The sequence below is a fragment of the Varanus komodoensis genome, unplaced genomic scaffold, assembly GCF_004798865.1.
Source record: "Varanus komodoensis strain SLA01 unplaced genomic scaffold, ASM479886v1 scaffold13_3, whole genome shotgun sequence".
Taxonomy (NCBI): domain Eukaryota; kingdom Metazoa; phylum Chordata; class Lepidosauria; order Squamata; family Varanidae; genus Varanus; species Varanus komodoensis.
Window position 1 is genome coordinate 14,730,342 of NW_025335409.1, and position 26,469 is coordinate 14,756,810.

Genomic DNA, 26,469 nt, shown 5'->3' on the forward strand with positions numbered 1-26,469 from the left:
TCCTCACATAACAATCCTAATTATCTGGTGCCCTCTTTGGAGAATCTTTTAAAATCATCAAGCAGAAAAGAGGGCAACATAAAACTAGTTGGATATTTGACTTTGTATTTGAGATACTAATACATCAATATCTGGTTCAATGGAAGTAGTTCAAATTCTTAGTGAGTTCTCAAAGTGCTTCTCAGATATTTTACTTTCAGTTGCTCACAAATGTAGGTGTTACCAAAAAGCAAAGACATGAATAAGGCATGATTGTGAAGTGAGGGATATTTGTCTCTGGGAATATAGGACCTATAAAAGTCCATGATCATTTTTTTCTTTAAGTTGAATGTCAGATTGCAGATCTATGCATTCCATTTGAAAATTGGCAGGTAACATATATCAACTGAAAATGGAGTTGCAAATACCCAAATAGTGATTATCTTCCTGGAAATCCTAAAATCTGTTTTCAAATTATTGTATCAAATCGAAAAACAAGGCTGCATATTTTTCCTTGTTCACAGGACTGTGTTTAGCCAACATTTTGAAATGTATAAAATGTTTGCAATGGTAGGTTGAAATATCATTGATAATAGCTGTGCTTCACTCAATAAGTCACCATGAGCACATGTAATGTCTGATGGGGTCAGTTCGACTGTCTGACCTTGGAAGATAACACACTGGAAGCCATCAATGTGTACAAATAGTGAGACCATATGTATGTTTATTTTACATGACATTGCAACATGACATTGTTGTATACAAAGTTCTCGCTCATGAACTGCACAATCAAGTTACCAAAAAATTGCCAAAAAAATCTCATAATGTTTTAAGTAAGTTTATGATTTTGTGTTGGGTTGCACCCATAGCCAACCTGGGCCACATGCAGCGGACAGGCTGGACACCCCTGCTTTAATAAGGGCACAGATACAGTTTTTAAAAGCCACTATTGCTATCCTCTTATCTCCTCTCATACTTGTATAGGTTGTAGGCAGGCCTGAAAAAGTTTCAGCTTATTTATTTACCGGAGAGATCAAGCACAACTATTTTGTCCAAACGTGGGCAATCTGTAGTGAATAGAAGGAGCCAAAGAGGCAAACAATGCAGATAACAGATAAACAATTAAATGCCCCTAGGTTCATAGATCCAAGAAAGCTGTTAATTTCTCAAAACCGATGCGGTTATAGCAGATTCCCTCAAAATCAAACCTATTTGCAACAGTTAAAAAGGCAACTTCAAAACGCACTCCCGATGGCCTATATACACCTCAACTATATAGCATTATTTTCTCTTCCATCAAAAGGCAGCCATTTCAGAGGCAGCACGTTCTTACCTCAGAGGAGAAATAACTGGTAGGCAAAGTAACAACAATATTGCTATTTCAGCATACAGAAAGGTTGCAACTGCCGTCCACTGAAACGTCATCTTGGAGGGAGATATTAAGGGAGATCTGCAGAGAAGTTAAACCCAATTAGCTCACTCCGGTTACCAAACAGGCATTGGGCGGGGAAGGGGGAAGAGGCAGTGAAGCTTCTGCTCAAGCGACGGAAACAAGCCGTCCCCAAAACAGGCTGCACAAGCTTCGAGCGTGACAGCTGAAATGGGACAAAACACTGGCAAGCGCTTTCCTCCAAAGGACCAAAACACGCTCGCCCTTCCCCTGTATGGTCAGCCGGAGTGTATGGGAAACCTCCGGATTACTCTATTTCTTTTTTTAAAACTGCAAGACTGGGTTGATTTAACTGCAGGACTGGGTTAGTTAAACAAACCCATTTCTAGGGGGTTTCGGGACCACCACCACCACCCGTTCCCCCGGGACATGCGAGTTACACGGATCGCTTCCAGTCACTGCTGGCTAATTTCGGTCGTGAACTCCCGCCGCCCGGACCTTGCCCTGCTCCTCACATGGTAATCGGGGGAAGCCTTGGCAGCCGTCTCGGTTGGGAGAAGCGGACACCTCACTTTCGTTATCCCGTTTCCTCAAAAGCGCTGCTCCCGCCCTTGCCCTTCCTTCGTCATCACCCGGTTCGAAGCCCCGTAACTGGTTGCTTTTGCCCGGCCTTCGTCAGCGCTAGACCCCCTCCCAGCTAGACGGTTCGGCCCGATGGCGGCGGCGGCGGCGGCGGCGCGGCGGCGCCGGAGGCGGAGCAGCGGCGCTTCCGTGACTGCTGAGGGCGGGAGCGCTGGGAGAAGCCGCAGCGGGCAGCAAATGGCAAGGCTGGCTGTCGCAAGCATTGCTCCTCCTTCCCTTAAGCGAGGGACCATCAAGTCCCAAACAGCGCGGGCCTGAGGCGGGGTTCTTGGAAATAATTCTGGCTGGGGCTTTAGCGTGTAAGCGGGCTAGGATTGTAGTCTAACGCACGCAGGCCTTCTGTGTTGACTCAGAAGTCGATATAAGCCCTGAGTTTTAAGATAGTTTAAGATATACAAGTTTTAACCTTGTATATTTACAAGGTTAGTATAACTTTATAGGTTTATAGGATGCTTCAATCCTATACTTATGTGGGTGTAGGAATGAAGAGGCAGCCCCAATAAATATTCCAGGAAGAAAGGATTTGCTTTCCATCTGTGGAAATGCAAGAGGTCTACGGTAGTCAGGTGGATTGCATCACTTCTTCAGGTGATCTGCTCCATCCATCGATTTTTGAATGTTGTCCTAACAACAGCACTGTATAAGTAAAGCATGTGGGATCATATAAGCAAAGCAACATAGGAGGACCGCTGGTATCAGTAATGCTGTTAGGTCATTTTAGGGTGCTTCCACATGCAGCTTTTATGTGTAAGACCCCGGCTTATTGACAGATTTTTCCTGCAGGAGGATTGTCTTGACTGAGTTACTTTCAGTTTGTGACTCAGTTTGTCACAGTTTGTAGCCATGCACCACTGTTGTAGCAAAAACAAGAAAGTAATATCAAAGATAGATGATAAAAAACATGGTCCCCTATTCTTTGCTCATTTTTCTTGGAACTCTATATCCTAGAACATTTAAATGATACTGTAGATTGAAATGCAAGAGAGTAAGACTGTTTCCTACAAGAAATTCAACCACAGTCCCACGAGCACTTGCTCTGGAATTGTCTGGCTGGCAAGGTTAACCATGAGTAGCTTGAAGACAGATAGAATGGAACTATGGACAATAAAAACCATTTATGAGTAAACAAGTAGGCCTAGATCAGTGCTGTTAGACAGGTACACTCCTCTTTGTTTTACACCCTTAATTATCCGCAGTTAAGATGGGTGCACTCCTACTTGTTTATTGTACAGCCCAATTCTCTCTCCATGCAAAAGAAAACTCAGCCTGAACTTTCACATATACTAGTGAACTACAATCATAGTGCAAGCAATCAACATTGGAAGGATGTAGGGAAAATCCTCCATTTTACCTGTGGAACACTTCCATAAATTGAGAATGCAACAGGATGGTTAAAATGTTTTGAAGAGATAAGGATCTACAGCAGGGGTCCTCAAACTTTTCCCCAGGGGGTAAGTTGAAAGGTGCTCGTGCTGGGTGTGGGCCAGAAAGGTGGTGCCAACGGGGCGCGCTGGCTGGCAAGGGGGCGGGGGCGGCACGTGCGCTGAGGTGGGGGCGGGGGGCACGGCGAGGGGAGGCAAGGCGAGGTGGGGCGGGCATGTGCCGCCAGGCGGGTGCATGAGGCAGCGGTTTGCTCACTCGGAGATCGTTTTCTCCGAGTGAGCAAACCGCTGCCTCCCCACACACAGGGCGAGGTGGGTGGTAGCAGGTGTGCGTGGGCGCACATGCAGCAGGTCCAAATGGGCATGGCGGGCCAGATCCGGCCCCTGGGACATAGTTTGAGGACCCATGATCTACAGTGAATGATCTTGATTTGCAGTACAATTGTGTATGTCTACTTTTTAGCAACCCTGTTGAGTTAAACTGGCTTTACTCAAAAGGAAGAGTAGGATTGAAGACAGATAACAGAAAGTCTATGTCTGTTTACTTAAACTCCAGTATTCAGTAGTTATTCAGTGTTTATAAATGTTTATTCAGCAGTCTACTAATTTCAGTAGGCTTCATTCAAAAATAAGTGTGCAGAGGATTGCAGCTGCTATTTCCATGAAGTCCAAATGTTCAATCACCTCTGAGCAACTAGTTTATTTAAATGTTTTGCTTCCCACTGCAGCATGTCTGGCCAGCATATAAATTTAGTAAAAGTGTTAGAGGTGTTGTCTGTAAGCTGGTTTCTGTTGGAGGTGGTGGCTGGAAAGTGAACAGGGACCTAGGGCTTGGGACCTAGCAACTCACTTATGTGGATTATATTTTTCTTAGCCTATTTCAGCTGCATATCAAGCATTCCAATCTATTAGGACCAGGCACAGCTACATGATGCTTCTACTCTGCATCCTTCTAGATGCCTCTGTTTGGTCAATGAGAGTAAGCATGGGACCATTACCTGCATGGCATATAATGTCTGTACAGCCAGGCTAATTTGCCACAATTTTAGTTGTGAGGGATGAACATGAACACACTGCATGATTCACAGTACAAATGCAGAGCTGGCAGTTACTCTGTGCTACTCAATCCAAAGTAAGGTCTTGTGTATTCACCTTTGTAAATTAGGAAACACATTCCTTCCTCCAGCACTTGATGGTTTAGCATAGGTAGTGTAAGGAGCTTAAAACATGCAGGTCCACAGAACAAGTAATAACAGCTGCATGGCTGAAGTTCTTAACAGTACAGTACAGAAGCATTTACTATATATATATATATATAGTAACACAGAAATCACAGCTGAAAGCCCCTGTATACAGCCCCAGTGCTGACTTCAAGGAATGTAGGGCCATGTGGAACTAGATTCCCTCCTTAGCGCTTCCTAAAATAGAACAAATCTAAATTTGTTAAACATGGGGGAGTAAGGAGAGGGAAGTCAGAATCAAGTCTTTTCACAAAGCAAGACTCAAGAACAAATAGTTGCTATAAAAACCCAATGATAGAATTTGTAGAAAATTGTGTTTTTGATGTTATGTAGAATTACATCCCTAAATCAAAATATTACAAATTTGGATTTCATGATAATGGAATATTTAGGAAGCAGTTTAGTTGCTATTTAGATACTAGATTTCTACTGAAATGACCAGAAGTCTTTCATTTTCTGCTTTTAAACATGGGGTTTTTAGTCTTCTAAAAAGTGTAAATGGACATGTTCAGGATACTGAATAGAAAAAAATCAGACTTGTATACATTCTTCAAAATATATATAAATATTACTCAGAATTTACAGATCACCTTATAACAGTAAGCCTGCAGTCATCACATGATTGAAATAATTCAGGAGTTACTTCACACCATAGTTATCCCTAAGATAGTCTAAAACAGCTGAGGTACTTGATAATACATTAAAGATTTTCTTTTCTTGCTTTGAAGTAATTCTTTCTAACATGTACATTAAATGGTGATGAAAACATGTAAAAGGAGTCCCATGTTCAAGAGCAATATCAATCCAGTGTTGGATGCAATGCAGAGGTGTTTCTTCATATCCTGCAAACATAGCTGGATTAGCTAAGAGTCCTCTAGCAACCATGACACCTATAAAATGGAAAGATTGGAAAGAGTCAAAGTAAAAATGAACAAAATTATTTTTATTGATATTATAGTATTGGAAAAAAAACTAACAAATCACTAATGCCTCATCTGATTCTGTTAAGTCTTGCTGGAAATGCTCATTCAATGAAGATCTAACATTTCCAGGGCAACATGAAACAAGCAAAACCAGTAAGGAACAGGGTAAGTCAGCAAAGCTTGCATAAGGCAGCCCCAGTGACTTGTTGCAAGTGAGCAATGAGTGTTTCTGCTCATTTCAGAGTTTTCTCTGGGAAGCGTTAAGTGTCTATTGCACAAGTTCTGGGTCTCATTCACACTATGGAATTAGCAGAACCCATTGCTTCTGCAGCAGAATTTGGGTGCAAGACCATCAGCAGGGACTCAAGCACTGTGCTGGCTTCTGCCCTTCCTGATGTACATATAATTTTTAAATTGCAAGTTTCAGAGAGCTGAAGACCCTTAGAACCAGCAAGCCTAAAATGACTGTGCCACTTTTTTGGGGAGGGAAGCAAACAAAGGAAGAGTGAGGAAAGAAAGAAATCACTGCAAATTACAAGAAAAAATGTAGTTCAGTAGGAGGAGATGCATTAGAAGGGACGGTTAATAGGATTGTGTGTGTGGTGAGATGATAATATAGTAGGGTCACTTTGAAAAGTGAGGTGATAATATAGTAGGGTCACTTTGCTCCACTGCTGCCCGATGACTTTCCTATGTGCTACAGATAATTTATAAATTTTTAATGTATCTGCTCTTCTAAAATCACTTTACTTATTCTGCACTTCAATACTTGTCTCAAAACCCTGATCCTTATGTTCACACAACAAGTTCCATTGAGTTAAATGGATTTTACTCCCCAGTAAATATGCATAGGATTGCACTCTTAGAGAACTTGGTTCACAGATGTTAAAAACTGATCATGGTTGTGTTCTACAAACTGTGTAGCTTTAGTGACAGAGATAATACACAGTCATTCACATGAAAACATATTTATTGGTGGACAGCCCATACAAACCCAAGAAGTAGGCTTACCATCTGCTCCTGTTATTTGATGAATGTCCTCCACATCTTTTAAAGATTTCATATCCCCATTGGCTACAACTGGTATAGACATGCTTTGTTTAATTATTTTAATTGCATCATAGTGTACTGGCTGGTGTCTTTCCTCTACATTTCTCCCATGGACAGTAATCCAGGATACTCCAGCTGCTTCTGCTTTTTGACAAAGGTCTACAGTTCTCTTTAAGTCATCATGAATTCTAAAATTTGAAACAACAAAAATAACGCAACTTAAGTAGGTATATGAATCATATGAGAATGCAGTATAGTGTCCAAACTAAGGTAGCAATGACTAAAATGGAGCATTTGAAAAGTTACCTTTCATCTACTAATATTATCCAGAAAATGTTGTCTGTAATGTTTAGTAAAATGTTGCTCATAAGAAATTGCACACTTTAAGTTAGTTGCATCTAGCTTGCTCACTGATTTCAGTAGCAACTAACTTCTCTGGATCTAGGCCATCCCAGCCCCACAATATCCAAGTAATTTATTTGCTGAAATAATTCTCATTTGGAAAACAAAAGGATTCTAAGAGATTTAGTACCCACAAAACATACTTAGAATGGAAAAACTAACTCCTTTATTAGCACAGTTTCAGAAAGCACAGTTGAACACTGCCACATGTACTTGACCAAATATTTAGTTTAAGGTTGTTAAACATATACAATTACACTACACTATTACTACTTGAATAATCACAAATTCTTGAGTTTTCAATGCATCTCATTCTGTAAAAGTAGGGAAACTAGGCTTGCATTAGTCAAATACATTAATGTTTTTATTTTAAAATAGATGTATAAATAAAATGCATTAAAATAATATTTATGTAGATAGTATCAGAACTCACCTTATTTTAATGGAAACTGTAAACATGGGGTTTTCCACTTGATTTCTTACTAGTCTCACCATCTCTTGCACCAGTTCTGGTTTATTTATTAAGCAAGCACCATAACCTTCTGTCATAGCCCATCTTGAATTAAAGAAAACAAAATAAATTTTGTATATTATGATGGATCACTTTTTCTCTCTTTTTTTTCTCTGTAAGAATTAGCTGCTAAGGAACCGAAAAGGAATATTGATAAAAGTAAGATTTTCAGAAAGTCTAGATTTTCTAACAAAAAGAATTTTTTGTTGTTCCAAAGAAATTACAATGGATTTGTCTGTTATGCATCAGCTTTCCCCAATCTAAGGACCTCTAGAAGTTTTGGGCTAGAACTCCTGTTAGTCCCAACCAATATGGCCAATAGTCAAGAACAGTGAGTGTTACAATTTGAAACATGTCAACTACGTGGCATATGCTGTATATATGATTAGCAGACATAATCTTTGATAACAAACCTCTGTTTCTTGTCTGACTCAACTACTGTTTTCAAGATAGTAAGAAACACAAGGTAATGTAATCAGCATAAACATAGACCCCACTTCAGAAATTAGCCTCAAGATATGTTCAAGATATAGAGGGGCCAGCTGGACAGTATGCTCTGGCTCCATCACCATCTCCATGGGCTTTAGCCCAGAACTCTGCATGTTGGGCTCCTGATAGCCTGGAAGTATCTACATGCATTTAAGTTGAGTATGTGTAAGTTTCTGATTGGATCTTCTGCCCAATGTGTGAAGGTGTGGGGATGGACGAGGGTTCCAGTTTCTGAGACCCCTTGAAGGCTAATGAGTTTATAATCAGGCCCTATTTCATTTATTATATACTCCTTCTCAGCTCAATAAATCCCAAAATGTAGACTTTAAGAAGACTACAAAAATTCACAATAATACTAATGAATATTAAATGCTGCTTCAAAGGTATCTTTTGGTTTGAGGAAAGATAAAATAAACAGATTGCTGGTACTAGCATGGAGGACTGATGTACCACTCAGGAAATGGGGAAATTATTTCACAGGGCGGATGCCACTGTAGAAAAGACTTATTTCTGTGGCAGTACCAAGCAAAAATACATAAGCTGAAGCACATAAAATAAGGCTGTCCTGAAGGCGTTCCAGTGGCTGGGAAGGTTGGTAACAACAGCTAGAAATATAGTTTTCTTCAACCATTGAAGCAGAAATTCTACTGAAGAGCATTCTTCAAACAATTTAATTATGATATGAGTTAGGATAAATTGCAGAGAGTAAGGTTATTTGGACAACTGCCTTCTGCTGCACAAACCTGCCCAAATGGATTGACCCCAAAGGCCTGGCTTACTGTCTTTTCAGATTGCTGTTTTAGTTTTTGTAATGAGATTATTTTAGGTGCTATTTTATGTTTATAATTGTTTGGATGGCTTTGTCCTGAAAGGCAGCAAAATTGTGGACTGAATGAATAGATAATTGTGTATTTCAATTCATTAATTTTATATGCTCTTCCGAGTTCTTAAAACTTTACCTCTGTGGACAGCCACAGTTTAGGTCTATGCCATCTGCAAAAGGACTGATGATATGGGCAGCATCTGCCAGGACCTGTGCTTCTTTAGCAGCAAACTGAACAATCAGAGGGTGATCACCTGGCAAAATGAAAAGTTTTCTAAGAATGAAAAAATACACCATATATGCACATATAACAAATTGACTTGGAACCTAAGAAAAGATCTCAGGTATTTGGTCCCATATGCCCCCTGAAACAACTTGTATCTCATTGCAAAGCCTATTCTGGTCAGGCTCTTGACACTTGGGAGAGGGGACATGCTCAAAATTGGACTGCTATCCCCTTCACTTCCCCTAGGAGAACCCACATTGAACCCATCCCACATTGTTCAGAAGACCCTTCCTGGGCATGTCCAAAAGGGCTGGGACATTTTTGTTCTGGAGAGCTGCTGCCAGTCAGTCTTGACAATACTCATGGATCAATGGTGTGACCCAATATAAGGCAGCTTGCTTTGTGTGGCTCTCTGCAGAAGTATTTAAGGAGATGTAAGTGGCTGTAGGAAAAAGGAAGGAAGGGATTGGAAATGTTACTTCCATGAATTGCCTTAAATGATAAAATGGGTGTGAATACTTTCATTAAGATAGGATGCTACATTTACAATGGAAGTTCTTTATTACATCTTTATTACATTGACAAGGCCTTTTGTCACACTCTTTTCTGCAATGCAGGATTGCTTCCTGTGTGGAATGTAATAAACCCCTTCATAAGGAAGAATGAATAATACCTAGCATTTATACAACACTTTTAGAGTGCTCAAAACACTTTACATGATATAGGGCTGTGTCAAGGATGACAAAATAACTAAGTGAGAGCAGTATTATTAAATCCACACCGGAGATGCATGGCTGAGGTAGTGGCATGCCTGTGGCCACCTACAGAGTTCACAGGAGATTTGAAACAGGAACGTCCTGAGTTCTAGCTCAGTCTTTTAATAACTATGTTATGCCAGGATCAAGATGCAAAAGGATGGAGACTCTGTCAGAGTTTATTTCTTTGCTCATGCATCCAAGAGGACCTGCAGACATACATATATAGAGTACAGAGATATCACAGGCAGCTGCTGTGCAATACTGTTTCTGATTAGAATACTTGGCTTGATGGGTCCTTTAGTAATTATAGAATGGCAGCTAGGATGTTTAATATAATCATAATTATTATGACATTGCATTTATATCCTGCCTTTTATCCTCACAATCTTCTCTTCTCCTTTCCTTGTCCACAAACTCTTCAGAATTATGCCTGGAGTGCACTAAGCTGAAGCTGGAACAGTAACAGTGCTAGTAATACAGCAAAGATCTGATTTAGTTCCTGTAGAGAAAAACCACCAGAAGACTATTGTATATTGAGGAGATAGGGTGGTGTGACACAATTGCTCCTTCTACTCCAATACCTCCTTAAGACCTTAAAAAACAGAGCCTCCTTAAAAAACCCAGTTGAGGCCCTCTGGCATGACCAAATGTGTTATTCCAAGCTGATTGCTGATTAGGAATACAGAATACCATAAACAGCTGAACTTATCACCTTGAGATTTGCAGAACAGCAGAGGTGACCAATTAACTGTTTTGAATAGCACAGTATTCTACAGCATGCAACACTCTAAACCAGGGGTCCTCAAACTTTTTGATAGGGGGCCAGTTGAAAGGCTGCGGTGACTGTTGTGGGCCGGTGAGGCGGGGGTGCCTGGGGGCGTGGGCTGGTGAGGGGCCATTGGGCATGCACGAGGCAGCACCGGGCACGCACAGTGGTGGCTCGCAGCAAGCGCGGGCGGCAAACAGCAGCACGGGCTGGATGGATGGCCATGGTGGGCTGGATCCATCCCAAGGGCCATAGTTTGAGGACCCATGCTCTAAAGTTTAGGATAAAAAGCCTCGCGGCTCCACACAAGGTGAGCTTCAATGCAGACCTGACCAGGTGAAGGTGCTGCATACCGGCCAAATTGACCGGTATTCCTTGTTGTCACAAAGGGGGTCCCAACAAATAATTGAGGAAAGTCAGCTTGCTTGGTATTGTATATTTCTTTTTTTTCCCCCATGTTATGGTGCCTGCTGATATTATAGTGCCTGCTTTAGAATAAAATCTTTAGACTTTAACCCACTTGTGTGCTTATTGCTTCTGGATCCAAAAAGAACCCTTGCCTTTGGCAAAACAGTTCCTGATATGGAATTTGATGTGTGTTTATACTCAGAAATAACTTTCCCAGGTGAATATATGTATGATAGCAACCTGTATCTTCATGAAATATTAACAAAGTGTATTACATAGGCTCTTGGAAAACATTCTGTGCAAGCTAAATGAGCATCAGAGAAGAGGGAAGGGTAGAGCCTAGGCATTGTATTTTATATTTTTTAAACATTTGGCAGAATGCAAACCACAATACCTTGGTTTGTTGTAAATTCACTGTTTCTAGCCTTCACAGATCTGACAAAATCTGTTGCAACTATCATTGGAGTATAGCATAAATCACAGTTGTATTTCCTGACTAAAGTTCTGAAAGACAATCTGAAAATACAGAAACATTTAAGATATAAAATTGATAACTTTTCTGTAGTGAATAAAGTGGCTTTAGGCTTGATAATTTATTCTGAACAATAGTAAATACAATATCATTAACAGAAAAAGTTTTAAGTGCCTTAAAAAAAGTTCTCTAATCGCTTTAAAAATAGTTTTACAGCATAACATCATTTTCAAACTACCTATTGTGAAGTAATCCAACATTTTTATTTATTCAATTCATTTAACAGGTTAGAACAAGAAGAGTTTTATTTTTGAGCCAGCACTCTAAATATGTTCAGGCCAATTCTGTGGCTGTTCCTACATGAAGACAAGAACCAGGCACTTATCCATCATGCCTAGATTCAGGTTCTGTCAAGAACTGCAGTTCTGCCAGGCTGGCAACAACATTTTTTATAAATTGACTAAAACTCCATTTCTATGCATCTATTTCACATTAGACTAGCACTGGATTTAACCCACAGTGATACAGTACTGTAATATCCTGCAGACAACAACAGGATTTTTAAAGCATGCTTATTAACCCAGAAACCCTGGCAGTGGCCAGACTCTGAACTCAAAGGGTTCTGGATAGCTTGCCCTAGCAACAAGTAAAAGCAGAACAAGGCATGCTATAGTTGATAGAGACTGGCAGAAACGTCAGTTCTCTCTGTAAACATTAAGATAAAATCACCTAAGCAATGCTACTTGGGGGGCAGTGGGGGGGAAGAGACCAAAGGCATTTTTGTAACAATCTCTACATCAGGAAAGGAAAAGTCCTAGTTTCGTGAAAGCAGACGGTAATGGTCAGAGCAGTGCTAACTAAAGCTCTATCATAAGCAACAAGATTTAATACCAAGCAAAGCAAGCAATTTAAAGGGCTAGAAACTCAGGCCTGTCTTTTTGGAGTTCAGGCCTGTTACACCATGCTAGCCAGGTCCATCTAGCCATAGCAACAATACTGCTGCTGCAGCCATCTTTGCTCAGCTATTTGAATGGAGGAGTAAGAAGCCACAGAGAGGGATGGCATATGACTTTTCAGGCTCCAAAAACTGTCAAAACCAAAGCCAGAGCACTCAAAAGAACAAGCTTGTTCAAAGACTCAGTGGTTTCAATTTCAGTGGTTTTCACAACAAAGTAGATAGATAGGGTCAGGGCTTTTTTTGTCATAGAACACACCGGAATGGCATTCTGGCACCTTTTTTGACAGATTTTTCCAATGGATTTTTCCAAGTGATTTGAAATCGTCCTGTTGGGCATGCAGGTCGGCAGCAAAAATAATTAAAATAGAGCATGTGGGCTGCTTGTGTGTCCGCGCTGATTATGAGGGCGCTGTTCGGCTTGGGACGCTGCTCGGCTTGGGATTGGTCGTGTAGTCGCGTGCTGAGTGCTTACTGCCAGTGGCGATATAGAGTGACTGGCTACGTGCAAAAAGTAAATAAGTTCTTTATTTCAAAAAAAGTTGGTGAATTGAAAATCTTTTTTAGTGTAAAAGCATGACCCCAAGACATGAGTTCCGGCACTTTTTTTTTTTTTTTTTTTTTTTACAAAAAAAGCACTGGATAGGGTCATATGCCTGATGGAATTTGGTTCCCAAATTAAATGAAATATTCAATACAGCCCTACAGAGATCAATATGATATTTAGAAATTTCACTTACTTTGAATACCTAACCATAGGAGCACATATTTTCACTATATTCCCAGTATGAAACAGATCAATTGGATATCTTGGTGGACCTTGCAGAACTTCTCTGGAGTGACTAGACATATGTGCGTTGTCAGGCCACATCTGCAAAACAAAAACAACAAAACATGAGGTCATTTAAACTCTCCTCACCTACTTATCTTTAGAATTCCCTTGGTAATGTACAGAACATAAACACAAGCTTGGGGCATTATCCAGTTCATTGCAAATATATGATTGTCTTTAAATATTAAGCTGTTCAGTCATTAGCTTCAGTATCTGCTTCTAATGTATCCCCAAATTTCAAAGCTCAGTAAAATACACTAACCAGCTGTAGCAGTGGTGCTATTGAACACGTGTCTCCCCAGCCCTCCGGTGCTGGGATGTTCTTTAAAGAGAGGAAATAAATGGTGAAGAAAGAGGAAGTTCACGGAAACAGGAAAACACGGGAAGCTCCCCTGACAACTTACATGATTATTCGGCCTTATCCTATGCGCAGTTGGTTTTCAGTTCCACGCTACGAAGGCTTAAGTTACACGTGCGAATGCTATCCTGCTAGTTATGATCCTTTCGCGTTCCCATGGCTCCGGAGAACGGCAAGGCTGAGCATGCAGTAACTACAAGCAAAAGAAAGCAGGAAGACACTTTAAGCAAAATCAGAGTCCTAGAAATAGGAAATTCAGAGTAACACTAAGCCTTGATTATTAGTAAAGCTGTTCTTCAGTCCCTTGAAAACTATAGTAAAAATGCGAAATACTTGGTATTGGAAGCTTTTGTGGACAATCAAATCCATTTTGTGTTCAATAAATTGAAAAACATACGATGATATATTTCTCTATTTTTATATCTCTATGGGAGACCCTGTTAGAAGCGTAAGTTCCTCAACAAACTGCGCTGTAGACTGTTAATTAGAGTCACACGAGGTTCGTGATTTCCGGGTTTCTTTGGACGCCACATTCGGTCTTCCCTGGAGCAGAGGCGGGAGCTGCGCATGTAAAACAAAGAAGAACTCCAAGTTTGTTAGCCTGCCTGTATTTTGACAACAGCGGGTGCCACCTACAACAGGTATCACCAGCAACGATAGGGATAATTCCCTCTCAAACCCAAATCGTATATGGTGGGGGGAAATGTATGTTTAAGAAAGGTCTCAATATTTTACACAAGATGATTTTAATCCAAAATGTTTAACATTTTAACTCTGCAATGGGGCTGCGTGCAAGTAAAAGCACAAAAGCATATACCTGCACCTAAACGCTAGATTTAGGTTGGGAGCTGTGAGGGTTGCGACTGAGCTAGTATGACCTTTGCAATAACCGGAGGGTTGTCTCGATAGGCGAGTTCTGAAGGAAACTCAAACCAGTCTCAAGCCCACTTCTAATGTGCAATATTAACGGTCAATTACATTGCAGGCTGTAGTAAGCCGTTGTCTTTCAATCTCTGTTCCCGCCTCCCTAACGTACAATGTAGGGATAATGGATTATATTGGACTTAATATTGCCATTCGCAGGGCAACAGGCAATTTCTTTTAAATTTTTGCAACTTTTTATTAAAAAAAAGAAAGCCACGTTTGCCGCATGAAATAAGGCCTAGCGAAAAAGTACAAACTCCTGCTTCTGCTGTTATTTGCTTCTTTTTTCTTTGTGAAGCGGGTGGGGACGCGCCTACCCAATCATAGCTACACTAAAATCTTGGATTCCTCCATTGTTCTGTACAAGCGGCGCACACTTGCTCCGTGGAAAAGCCCCTCCAGCAGCCAGGAAGCGCCGTCTCCAGCGGGAAGAGCCCTTCTAGTAGATCGCCGCCCGGCGCGTGTGCTCTCTACGCTCTGCCGTCGCTCGCTCGCTCGCTCCCTCTCATGCGCTTCCGCTCCCGCCCGTTCCTCAGCGCAGCTGCGACTTCCTGTCCCTGGGCTCCCCATACCGAACCATGGACCACAATGGTGAGCGCGGGGCGGTGGGCAGCTGTGCTGTATATGTAGGCCGCTGCGCGCCCCCTTTCCTCTTCCTTCGGCCCCGACCACCGCGAAGCTTGAGCCGGAGGCTGCCGCGGGCACCGGAGCGCTGAGGCCTTGTAGGAGCGGCAGGGCGGACGGGCAGATTAGCTTAGGAGCTCGCGGCCTAGCGCGGCCTGGACCTGTGGAGTCGTAGCCGGCAAGCCCGTTTCTCCGCAGTTTTGGAGCAAGTCTTTCCGGACTCTGTGGAGCTTACTTCTGAGGAGACACAGATAGGACTGCGCCTTCTCTTAACGCGCACGTCAGTCAGTCAAGAGAGGAGGCTCAGCGAAGGCGACTCTTCCGGGCACCGCGGCGCTTTGCGCCTGCTTTTCTGCCTCGTGGGGCTCGTGCTCAGCAGCGAGAGCCCTGCCTCGGCAGCTTGCAATTCCCTGTGCCCCTTCGCCCCGCGGGTCGCCTCTCTTTGGATTGTGCCGTGCCACGAGCAACCCAAAAAGCGGTAGCCCTTTGCCGCAAAGCAGCAGGATTATGGCCTTTCCGCTTGCTTTTCCCCTCCTCTCCTCTCCTCTCCTCTCCTCTCCTCTCCTCTCCTCTTTCCGACTGAGCTCATTTCGTCGAGTTCACGGCAGTGTTATTCCGACCTCCTCCTCGGATCGCTTCAGGCTCCCCGCTTTCTACCTCCGTATTTGCTTTACGCGTTACGGATAGATGTGGGCAGTGGAGGGTTCCTAACTGTAGCGAGACGGCACACCTGTGGCGATTTCCTGCGCAGGGTTCCCTTATCATCCCCTTTAGTTCTCAGTTAGGAAATCACGCTCCGCCGAGCAGTACCTTATTTTAAGCTTTAAGGGATGTGAAAAGAGAAAGTGACTGCTTTCCTTGCTGCTTCATGTTTTACTATATACATCGTGAGCAAATAAGTGCAGTGCTATTCTTCCTCCCTAGAGTTAGCCAACCGTTGCATATGACTATTGGGGTAAGGTTTTTATGGGAAGACTTACCATCTGAGGTTCTTGACCTGCCCTGTTCTAGTGTAAGATGATGAGTGGCTAGGTGAGAAAAGTCATTTTCAATACTGCTTCTGGAAGACTTGTGTGGCATCTTTTTTAATATTGATGCAAGGCAAAGTTATTCTAAATTTCTACTGAGTTGTAGTTTTAATAAATTGGTATCAATGGAAATCAGTTTAATTATCACTATTGCAAATCATGTTGATTTTAATGAAGCTGCCCTACTGATTAAATATGAATTTAACCCACTATTTGGGTTTTTAATTCTTATTTTTATTTTGTAATTATACAGAATACTTTTGTTATAAAGTGACATAAATACTTTAAGCAAGTAAAATGAATAGGTGTTTTAGAATGCTACATCGAGACGAACAGTTCAATTTCCCCATGGTTGTGTAAGAAAAGGAAGAATTGATAGTATCTGGAATTGATAATACAAGAGGTTGTGTGGCCTTGAACAGCACTTCTCAAACATGCTTCTTACAGTGTGAGAGCCCTGCTTTGTAATGGCTAGGTTTTAAAGAGGTTTTTTTTTTAAAAATCTGGGATAAATGCTTTTAATAAACTGTTGATGGAAACTCATTTTGCCTGCTCTGAGATCAGTCATGTGAACATTGATCTTTCTTGATCTGCTGTAGGAGTGGGCATCTTGTAGGTGAAAACATTCGGAATGTCTCAATTTACATTAGCTCTAACCAGCATAGCCAAGAGAGAGGGATAGTAAGAAGTTGTAGGCCAAAACTCCCACTGTAGGGCTACAAGACCACCTGACTCCTGTGCTAATTCTATTTTGAGGACTGTCTCTTTTATAGTTCTATTTGTTTTGCTAGCTTGTTTGATTGGCATTTCTTTAAATGAATAAAGCTTTTGCTAGTTACTTTTTTAGACTCCAGCTATGTTATGTGTACACTACAGGGACCAGATTTTCTTTAGCCTGTGTAAAGTGGCTCCATCTTCCACATCTTTATCAGTTGCATTTCTTAAATTCTCATAAAATTCTGTATTAACATATCTGGTTGAAATAAATTCCTTTATCTATTTATTAATTACATTTCTACACCACCCAATAACTAAAGTTTTCTGGGTGATAATTGCTACTCCTGTAGCTGTTTGTAAATTCTGTGTTTACCAAATGGATTAGCAGCAGTTCAGTGCATCTGGAAATTTAATTGACTTGAAGTTCCTATGAGGCCAGTATCCCTCATAAGTGAAGGGACAGAACAACATCATGTGCACATTAAAGTTTGTAGATTTGTTCAGTACTAGCCACTGATCAGTATCTTGGCACACAAATGAAAACTCAGTCCATGACAAAGTTACAGGATACATTGCCATAGTATGTCAGTGTATGTGCTGCTATTAACCATGTTTGGATTGAGAATGAGAATAGTAGCTATAGTGGCTTTCTTCTCCCCAGTGATTGAGCAAGACATGCTAGTGGAATTTGCAAATTGACATCAGTGGTGTGGGAAATGGGTTGGGCACCACACATGCTGCCTGTGGAACAAGTCCTACTGTACTCAGTGGGCTTATTGAGCTTATATGTGTACACATATATATATACACATATAGGCAAAGTCTTATTAGAATCGTAATGCCTCTTCAAAAAAATTAAAAATTCTAAGCAATGTTTCAAATGTTTTGAAACCAATCTTTAGAAACCATGTTTTTTTGCATTTAGGATAACAGATGCTAGAATAAGAAGATCCCATAAGTTCATTACGCCCTGCCAGTGTTCATGCCTAGCAACAGGCAAACTTAGCTACAACTCTCAAATAGCCATCTTCAGAAGCTTGATTAATTGATCAGGACTGCAGCCTTACTTGTGTTTATAGTGTGCCAATTCAAATTGTAGATTGATTATGTAGAGTTTTTAAGAGGTTTATGGTGTGGTGGCAAGAATGCTAGGACTAGGGCTGGCAGGACCAAAGTGCATATCCCCCATATTGGGGGGTTCGTCATTACTTACTCTTTCATTATTACTTACCATACAGAATTGTCTGAGGTTATAATAAGAGGGGACAGAATTTTGCATGTCACCTGAACATCTTAGAGAAAGGATTGGATAAAAATGACATTAAGAATTTTTATTTGTCTGTCATGGAGTTAAGACTGAAACAGTGCCCATTTGAAACATAAGTACTTTGCCAGCATTGTAAGGCACTGTTCTGAAAATAACTATTTGTGAAATAATATAGTAAAAACTGGCAGATCTTCTCCCCTTTAATTTTCCTGTTCTTCAGGAAATTCTTCAGAAATATTCTGGAGCTCCAATAATTGTAGAGTTTGTTGGGCAGCTGAAAGCTTATAAAATTGGGAAAATTCATTATATCACTTCAGCTTTTGTCAACCATATAAGGCAGACGATGCTTTACAGAGAAATGTAAGCAAAAAACAACTGGCACACCAACCCACTCAAGGAGCTTAAATTTCTACGCAGTCTACAGTGGAGGAGGCATCAAATGCAGAGGACAGATAAAAGTCCAGAATTGCTAGGGATGAATGTGAACAAATGCTGATGGTGCACTTCAGCTTTGTCTTAGTGATTTGGAAGGGAGGGAGATCCTATGGCCTAGACATCATGGGTGGGGGTCGGCATGGAATACTTTGGATCTTCTGATCTGAGGCTCTGACTCCCCTTGGAGTGGGTACTAAAAAGAACTGTGTTGGCTGCCTTACAGGAGCAGAAGGGGTTCCATGGGGCAGAGATTGCAGAGGCCAGGCTGCTGTGTATCCTGCACCCTCTGCAGAGATCTACCCTCCCCGCTAAATTGCTTTAGCTAGATGGGCATTTTCTCTAGCTAAAATGCAGAGGAAAGGTGGAAATCTCCACCATTCCTCCTCGTCTGCCTAGGATGCTCAGGATGCTTGTAAACCTCCAAGTCCAAGGGGCTTAGGAGCATTGAGAGTGCAACCCATAGAAGTGTCATAAGAGATAAAGCCAGTGTCATAAGAGATAAAGTTCTGCAAACTTACTTCGCAGAAAAAGTAAGTTTTAAGCAGAGGGTACATATTAAGAAATGGGTACAGCTTTTGGCCAATTACATGCAAAATTAGCCCTCACCCACCCTTCAACACATATCTTCAGGATTAAAATGTGTGTGGTGGAAACTATAGTTTTCTGAGTTACGTATTTGACATATATAAAGTCTTCCAGCAATTTTTTAATTTCTTAGCTTTGGCATAATAAGTCAAATGATTTATTTGACCATGTTAGTGAGTATGGTCAAATATTTTCAGGTATTTTCCAAGGATATGACATTGGCGCTATTTGAAGAATTGGCTGTTTGTAGCATGATTACCTTTAAAATGTTGCTTTTCTTTTACTAGTTGCTGTTCCTTTATTTCTCTCTTAATTTCATCTTCTGTTTATTTCTCTTTTAATTTTGCAACTACAGACTGACCCTGTTTTTCCAATCTTTAAAGCTTTCAAAGAGAGTTGTTCACTAAACTGTTCTGGGGGAAATTTGAAACATGTAGTTTCCCCAGTCTTCCAGTCTGAAGTGCTATAGCTTTGAAATAGTTTTAACATATGATTAGCTTTGTTCAAGCCATGCCTTATCCACTATACCAGATTGCTAAAAATATTTTAGTTTGACTGAGATACTCTGGTTGCTATTTACAAAAGGTAATACTCAGTTTGGTTGTTTGCTATTGTAATCATTTTTGTAAAAAGTACTGAGGGACTACACTTTTAATTTGCTTGCATATTGCATAGAAATTAGGGGGGAGCAAGCTTCTTAATTCAAACCTTGCCGTATTTTTATAACCTGTTCTGTACAATCCCCTTGACAAACTGTGCTCCTCTGTAAGTCTATATGAGCAATGCATTGTAATTAGGTATGTTCAGGTATGTTGAAGGGGAGGGCCAAATGCTATCTAGCATCTGGGTAAAAAGAACGCAACATAATTTTGTGTGTTTGTTTTACATAGACAATGATTTGCAAGGCACAAATAGTTCTGGATCATTGGGTGGCCTTGATGTTCGCCGGCGCATCCCTATAAAGCTCATCTCCAAGCAGACCAACAAAGTTAAACCCACACTACCTCGTCCTACAAGAAATATGAATAGAGTACCACCAAAAGCTGGTGAAGAAGGTAAAAGGATTTGAGAAAAATATATTGTAGTTTACAAAGAATATTGAAATTTCTGTCCTTCAGCTCTTACAGAATTGAAAGTATGTGAAAACCCCAGCATGCAAAATGGATATTGAGAGCACAGCATTCCCCCTCCTTTTTTACATACAGGTTGGGCATGGTGCTTGCGTAGCTACACCCCTGCTCCTGTGTCATGCATCAGAACAAATTTTTTGTTTGTTTGTTTGTTTAAGCAGATTCTATACTGCATGACATGCAAGGAGTGCACCATAAAAACTAATACAAAACTGTACAAAGTAATACCTTAATTTGCCAATGCAGTTAAAAAGAGCACTATCCTTCTTGATTACAAGTCTGGGAAAACCTGAGTAAACAAATGTGTTTTCAAGTGCTGTTTGAGGCTTGCTATAGTCTCCGTCTCTTGAACTACATGTGGAAGAGCGTTCCAGAAGGTAGGTGCCACTACTGAAAGGAGGACCTGCTTATACATTGTTATCTGCTGACCATGGAACAACAAAGAGAGTCTCCTTGGTTGTTTTAGGATATATAGGAAGACATCCTATAGGAAGTCAGCAGGACATCATGGCCATCAGTTGTTTATGGCTTTGAATGTCAAGAAACAAAACAAAAATCTGGTTTGGTAGCTAATAGGCTGCTGATACAGTTCTTTTAACATAGATATAATATGTACATAGCTAGATGGTCCACTGAGCATCCTAATTACTGCATTTTGCACTAATTACAGCTTCTAAACCAGGCACAAAGGCGGATTCATATGGTGTGCTTTAAGTGGTCTGGCCGTAAAGATACCAGTGCATGAATCACTGTAACTAGCTATCCTATGGTGGGAGGTGAGGAGCTGTCACTTTCCAAACTCTTACATTTCCTAGCATATGAACAGTTCATTCACAACCAAGGCTGTCCTAAGATGTTTAAGCAGGAATGATGGGAAATATTTTGAAGAATTTAAAACATATTACATTTGGAGATTCTGGGTATTATTATTGCCTGAGCTGAATCCCATCACATCACTATACATAATTAAGCAGCTACAGAAGTTGGTTGAACACTTTCAGCAGCTCAGAACACCCAAGTTAATGTTTCCTTATACTGCATGAAATGTACTACAGATTCTGTATATTTTCCTATATTGTCACGGATATCTTTCTTTCATGCTTTACTTAAATTGTCACATTCTTACAGTTTTGTTGCCTAGAACTATATTACCATTTAAGATTGAGTACTAAGGATTTTGTTTGGCATTTGTTCTTCCACAGAAGATTTTGATTACAATGAAGAAGAACGGTATGAATGCAAAGGTGGTGATGTATTTAGTAATCAAAGAAGGTTCCCTGGACACCTCTTCTGGGACTTTAAGGTGCACTAATTGACTCAAAAGTTCTCATGATCCTATTAAATGCATGGTAATTTAAAGACTGTAAATGAAAGTCAAAATGTTGTAATGAATAGGAATTTGATATCTTTTTTGTAATATAGACTATTTGCAGCATTGTTGTAACTAAATGATTGCTGAGTGCTCATTTTAGTGCTACTCATGACAATTATGGAAAGATTTAAAAAGTCAGTCCACCATTCCTTTCAAATAACTTTCTACTCACCTAGGCTTTCTGTATATCTGTTAACATTAAGTGTGGAAGCATGTGATGATGATCAGTTGATGAAATGTGATTGCCATTTTGACAGATCAATTTACTTGGAGAGAAGGATGATACCCCAGTCCATTTCTGTGATAAGTGTGGGCTACCCATCAAAATGTATGGGCGCATGGTAAGTCGAACCATCTTGCTTAGTGCAAAAGAATTATACAGCTATCTGATATGAATAGTCTTCTCAGCATGATGTGCTGTTTTATCACCTTGCCTCTGTATCAGGCAGGGCTTTCTTAAAATAAATGAATTATTGTGTGGGCTGAAAGGCAACATATGTACACTTCTTGGTTTAGTTAAGAATAAAATGCTTGCTTACTCAGGATGTCCTGTAGGGCAGGGGTCTCAAACTCAACTTACCTGGGGGCAGTCTGGGTGAGGCTGGGCCGCATCAAGTATTCCACCTCCGCGGTGGGGGTGGGCAGCTCAACCTGCGTCACTCCCAGAGGCCGGCCCAGGCGCCGCTGGCGCTTTGAAGGCCACAGGGCCCCTCCCCCGTGCCCCACCCGTCCCGGCAATTGGCCCGCGGGCCACGAGTTTGAGACCCCTGCTGTAGACCGAGAGGAAAGTCTGTATAACCTGCCAAAAGATAGATAAAACACCAAATACTTATGATAAAGCAGCTTCATTTTTTCAGTAGAATAGCTCTCATTGTTATGCATCATTATTATTATTTGTTGTATCTATTGCTTCTCAATGTACAGAATAGCTTACAATCCTGGTAGATGCATAAGAATGTGCTCTTAGCAGTAACTTTGTACTATCCACTTTGTGGGTTGCATCCAGCAGTCCAATGAATTGAACCAGTTAGTCATTAACAGCCTGAAGTTCCACTGAGTTCTGTGCGTCATCTCTCAGTATGACTGGATCCACCTGTAAAAGTATAGAATTCAAAAAGTGTGTGTTGCATGTTTTAAATGGAATTCTTAATGTTTGTAGATACCCTGCAAGCATGTTTTCTGCTACGATTGTGCTATTTTACATGAGAAGAAAGGTGACAAAATGTGTCCAGGGTAAGTTACCTAATGTGTTGGAGGTCAGGAGGCAGGGGATTGGAGAGGGAAGAGATAGTCTGCTCCCTTTTTCTGGCTTCAGCCATGACTTAATTCTGTTCCCTCATGATGAGGTTAATGTGTGAATCAGACTTTTTTCTGGGGATGAGAGGAAGGAAGACACTTGTGAATGGGTTAGATTTTCTTGTTGCTAGGATAATTCTTTGCACAAAAGATTTGGCAGCGAAATTGGTTCTGGAAGCAACTAGTGAAACTGTTGGTACTGTTTAGCAATTATATCAAACACATGACCAGAACACACAGTAGTCTGTGCTTAAGTTAGGCAGTGTTAGACACCAAGGGCATTATGAAATAGTGTTAATGTTGACACCATCCCCTTTCAACATAATTCTGCATATTCTCAGTATCTTCAAAATTTTTGTTTGTACCCAAACCCACTTAGGACAATCTAGTAACTGCACATGATTAATATGTTTGTTTTGAATGGTTTATAAGCTATTGAGGGACTTAGAATAATTCTGTTATATTAAAGTCTGAAGGAATTTGGATAGTGACTGTAGGATATAATAAGTAGTCAAACTTGCTTGTATTATGCTATTAAAATACTGGAACAAATGATATCTTTCTGTCACTTAGGATGAATTTCCACAGTCATTTTGGTTGGGGAAACCTATCCATAAGGTGATGTTTTGCCTGTCATTTTCCTATAGTAAAGGTTTCTACTGACTCCTCTTCCTATGGCCACATCCTGGACAATAAATCCATTTCAAAAATCACATTCACCATGGGCAAATGACATGGGTGACACATCCTGCAGTGTCCTAGTGATTTGTGAAAAATCCACTTTTATGTCCTCTATTACCAGGAAATGCAGTTATTTAATTATTTTTATTTCTTGTGTGCTTTCTAATGTAAATGTAGAATATAAAGAATGTTAATGGATGTTTGGCTAAACTTAACTTCACCAAGTACAATGTGTGGGCCAGATTCTCTATGTACTAGGATGGTTCCCTGTGCAAAAAAGTGGGCTGCTTTTTTATGTTTAAAGGGTGGTATCCTTATTGCAACATTTTCATTGCTCTTAATGAAGAAAGAATGCAGACAGAGCCATAATGTTATAAAAGAGAGACATAAAATACTAATATATGAAATAGTTAATATTGTTATTAACTTTATAAAGCAATTGCTTAATTTGGAATACTTGAAGTAGAGTCTGTAAATAATGCTCTTGTTTCTTTCCCTCCTAATGTAGCTGCAATGAGCCTGTGCAACGAATTGAGCAATGTGTACGAGGGTCTCTCTTCATGTGTAGTATTGTGCAAGGGTGCAAGAGAACCTATTTATCCCAGAGAGACTTACAGGCTCACATCAACCACCGTCATATGAGAGCTGGCAAGCCAGTTGCACGCCCTCCCCTGGAACCTGTTCATCCTCCCATCGCTCCTCCTCCTGCTGAAATCCCAGAGCGGTTCATAATGCCACCCGACAAGCATCATCTGAGCCACATTCCACCAAAGCAGCACATCATGATGCCGCCTCCTCCACTGCAGCATGTGCCCCACGAGCATTATAACCAGCCACATGAAGATATTCGTGCGTCTCCAGCAGAGATGACCATGGCTCCTCCTCCCCCCCGCTCAGTCAGTCAAGATACCTTCCGCATATCCACAAGAAAACACAGCAATCTTATAACTGTCCCTATTCAGGATGATTCCAGTTCTGGTACTCGAGAACCTCCTCCACCAGCCCCAGCTCCTGCTCACCATCACCCTGAATACCAGGGCCAGCCAGTGGTATCCCACCCTCATCATATTATGCCACCACAGCAACATTATGCACCACCCCCTCCCCCACCTCCTCCAATAAGTCATCCGATGCAGCATCCTCCCCAGACAGCAGGTACTCCTCACCTGGTTTATAGTCAAGCTCCACCTCCTCCGCTGACCTCTGCTCCTCCACCAATAACCCCTCCTCCTGGACATATTATTGCCCAACTGCCCCCATATATGAACCATCCTCCACCTGGACCACCACCACCTCAGCATGGTGGCCCGCCTGTAAATGTAAATGCACCCCCTCCCCATCACTATAACCCTAATGCTTTGCCAAAGTTCAGTGAAGACCAAGGAACTCTTAGTCCTCCTTTCACTCAGCCAGGGGGAATGAGTCCAGGCATCTGGCCAGCTCCTCGAGGGCCGCCACCACCACCACGAATGCAAGGTCCACCTGCACAAGCGCCACTTCCTGGACCACACCACCCTGATCAAGCAAGATACAGGCCATACTATCAATGATATTAACAGTAATTTGGACTGAAAGCATGATATAGGAAGGAATACATTCTAAACAGCATCCTTTTAATGAATCTGACCATTCAGGGGAGCTCTCTTTTGTTTTGCTTTGTTTGAAAAAAATATGTGACTATAAAAGTCTGGGGACTTTAATCTTAAGGTAAAATTTTAAAGCCTTGAACGTAGGACTCACACCTGATATACTGTAGTGCTAAGTGGCTCTGTAGTTGAAAGCTGCATTCTAGCAGACATTGTACCCGTAGTTCAACCAGACTACTTCAGAGGCGACCGTTGGTAATATTTTCCCCCAAACTGAACATTTATTGTACCACTTTAAAGTATTTTTGTTAAATCTAATAGTTTCATTTGTGATACATTTTCTTTTTTGTCAGCTTGTGTATAATTAAATTTAAGATATGGTCTAACAGCGCTTGTTTTTTGATGTGAATGTACAATTCTGTTTGGGGTGGAGTGGGGAGTTAAAGAGGGAAACAATGAATTTGGTATTAGTGTTTTCAAGTGGCCATGATCATAGGTTCACATGTGAGATTTTTAGTCTCAAGAATAAGTGAAACAGCCCCTTCCATTGAGTTAATATCTGTTGCTGACCAAGTACAGCCGGTGAATTCAGTGCAATTTACTTCTACATGGGCATGTATAGGATTGCACTGTTAAAGGCTGGAGGCTTGTTAACAGGACTAATTGTGTCAAATCTTTCCCTTATCTAAGGACAGCAGTGATTTACTTACAGCACATGAATGCAGCAGGAAGTCTTCTGCTTTGTTACAAACTAAAATAGGATTAGCTATAGTACTTATGGGTAATTTACATTTAGTTCAAGTTAATGTTGGAAGAACAGCTGTTGTGCTTACATTCATATTAATGGGAAAGAAATCCTAAGATGGGTTTTCCTCATCAGTTTCCACAGAGTATGTTCCTTCTGAATGTAATTTAAATGTTTATTATGAGCTAAGAGCCATGTCAAATACTGAGCTTTCAAACTGCACATGCAGAATATTTGTGTGTGGTTGTAACTATATTTGTTGCCATGTAATTGAAGAAGCAACTGACTCACTGATGTTTGGTGGATACCAAAGTTGGACACTTCAGGAAGAATATCTGCTGATGGGAAGAATATCACATTGAATGCAATCCTATATTAACCAGGATGTAAGTCCCATTGGGCTCAGCTGGGTGTATTTCTAAGTAAACACGCACAGGATTGTGCTGCATGGGTGCAATTCTATCCATACCTA

The 26,469-nt window shown here is 41.0% G+C and overlaps 2 protein-coding genes across 8 annotated transcripts in view; one reads left to right on the plus strand and one right to left on the minus strand.

Annotated features, from left to right (window-relative positions):
- DUS4L (dihydrouridine synthase 4 like) overlaps positions 1 to 15,019 on the minus strand; it is a 44,174-nt gene extending 29,155 nt beyond the window's left edge. Inside the window, exons 1-8 of one of the 5 annotated variants that reach the window (XM_044423368.1) lie at positions 13,654 to 15,019; positions 13,512 to 13,571; positions 13,158 to 13,288; positions 11,385 to 11,506; positions 8,969 to 9,086; positions 7,443 to 7,565; positions 6,569 to 6,795; positions 5,087 to 5,524 (exon numbers count right to left, since the gene is read on the minus strand). In XM_044423368.1, the coding sequence (XP_044279303.1) occupies positions 5,274 to 5,524; positions 6,569 to 6,795; positions 7,443 to 7,565; positions 8,969 to 9,086; positions 11,385 to 11,506; positions 13,158 to 13,288 (972 nt within the window). In that variant the 5' untranslated portion in view covers positions 13,512 to 13,571; positions 13,654 to 15,019 and the 3' untranslated portion in view covers positions 5,087 to 5,273. Of the gene's footprint in view, positions 1 to 1,312; positions 1,405 to 5,086; positions 5,525 to 6,551; positions 6,796 to 7,442; positions 7,566 to 8,968; positions 9,087 to 11,384; positions 11,507 to 13,157; positions 13,289 to 13,511; positions 13,572 to 13,653 lie in introns of those variants that run through there. The other 4 variants (XM_044423371.1, XM_044423369.1, XM_044423370.1 and 1 more) reach the window with 4 other exon arrangements.
- CBLL1 (Cbl proto-oncogene like 1) lies at positions 14,145 to 25,638 on the plus strand. Of its 3 annotated transcripts, none has more exons than XM_044423367.1 (7): positions 14,145 to 14,248; positions 20,078 to 20,242; positions 21,520 to 21,620; positions 21,947 to 22,030; positions 22,849 to 22,922; positions 23,559 to 23,603; positions 24,175 to 25,638. In XM_044423367.1, the coding sequence occupies exons 2-7, from the start codon at positions 20,209 to 20,211 to the stop codon at positions 25,214 to 25,216; spliced, it is 1,380 nt and encodes a 459-aa protein (XP_044279302.1). In that variant the 5' UTR covers positions 14,145 to 14,248; positions 20,078 to 20,208; the 3' UTR covers positions 25,217 to 25,638. The 3 variants fall into 3 exon arrangements, with proteins under 3 accessions (XP_044279302.1, XP_044279300.1, XP_044279301.1); XM_044423365.1 differs by lacking the exon at positions 14,145 to 14,248 and adding an exon at positions 15,039 to 15,122; XM_044423366.1 differs by lacking the exons at positions 14,145 to 14,248; positions 23,559 to 23,603 and adding an exon at positions 15,039 to 15,122.
- The last annotated feature ends 831 nt before the right edge of the window (positions 25,639 to 26,469 follow it).

What these genes read in the sequence shown, in the direction of transcription:
- CBLL1 (XM_044423365.1), top strand. An exon ending in ACCAAAAGCTGGTGAAGAAG is followed by an intron (nt 20,243 to 21,519) that starts GTAAAAGGATTT and finishes GTTCTTCCACAG; the next exon opens with AAGATTTTGATTACAATGAA. An exon ending in GGTGACAAAATGTGTCCAGG is followed by an intron (nt 22,923 to 23,558) that starts GTAAGTTACCTA and finishes TCTGTCACTTAG; the next exon opens with GATGAATTTCCACAGTCATT.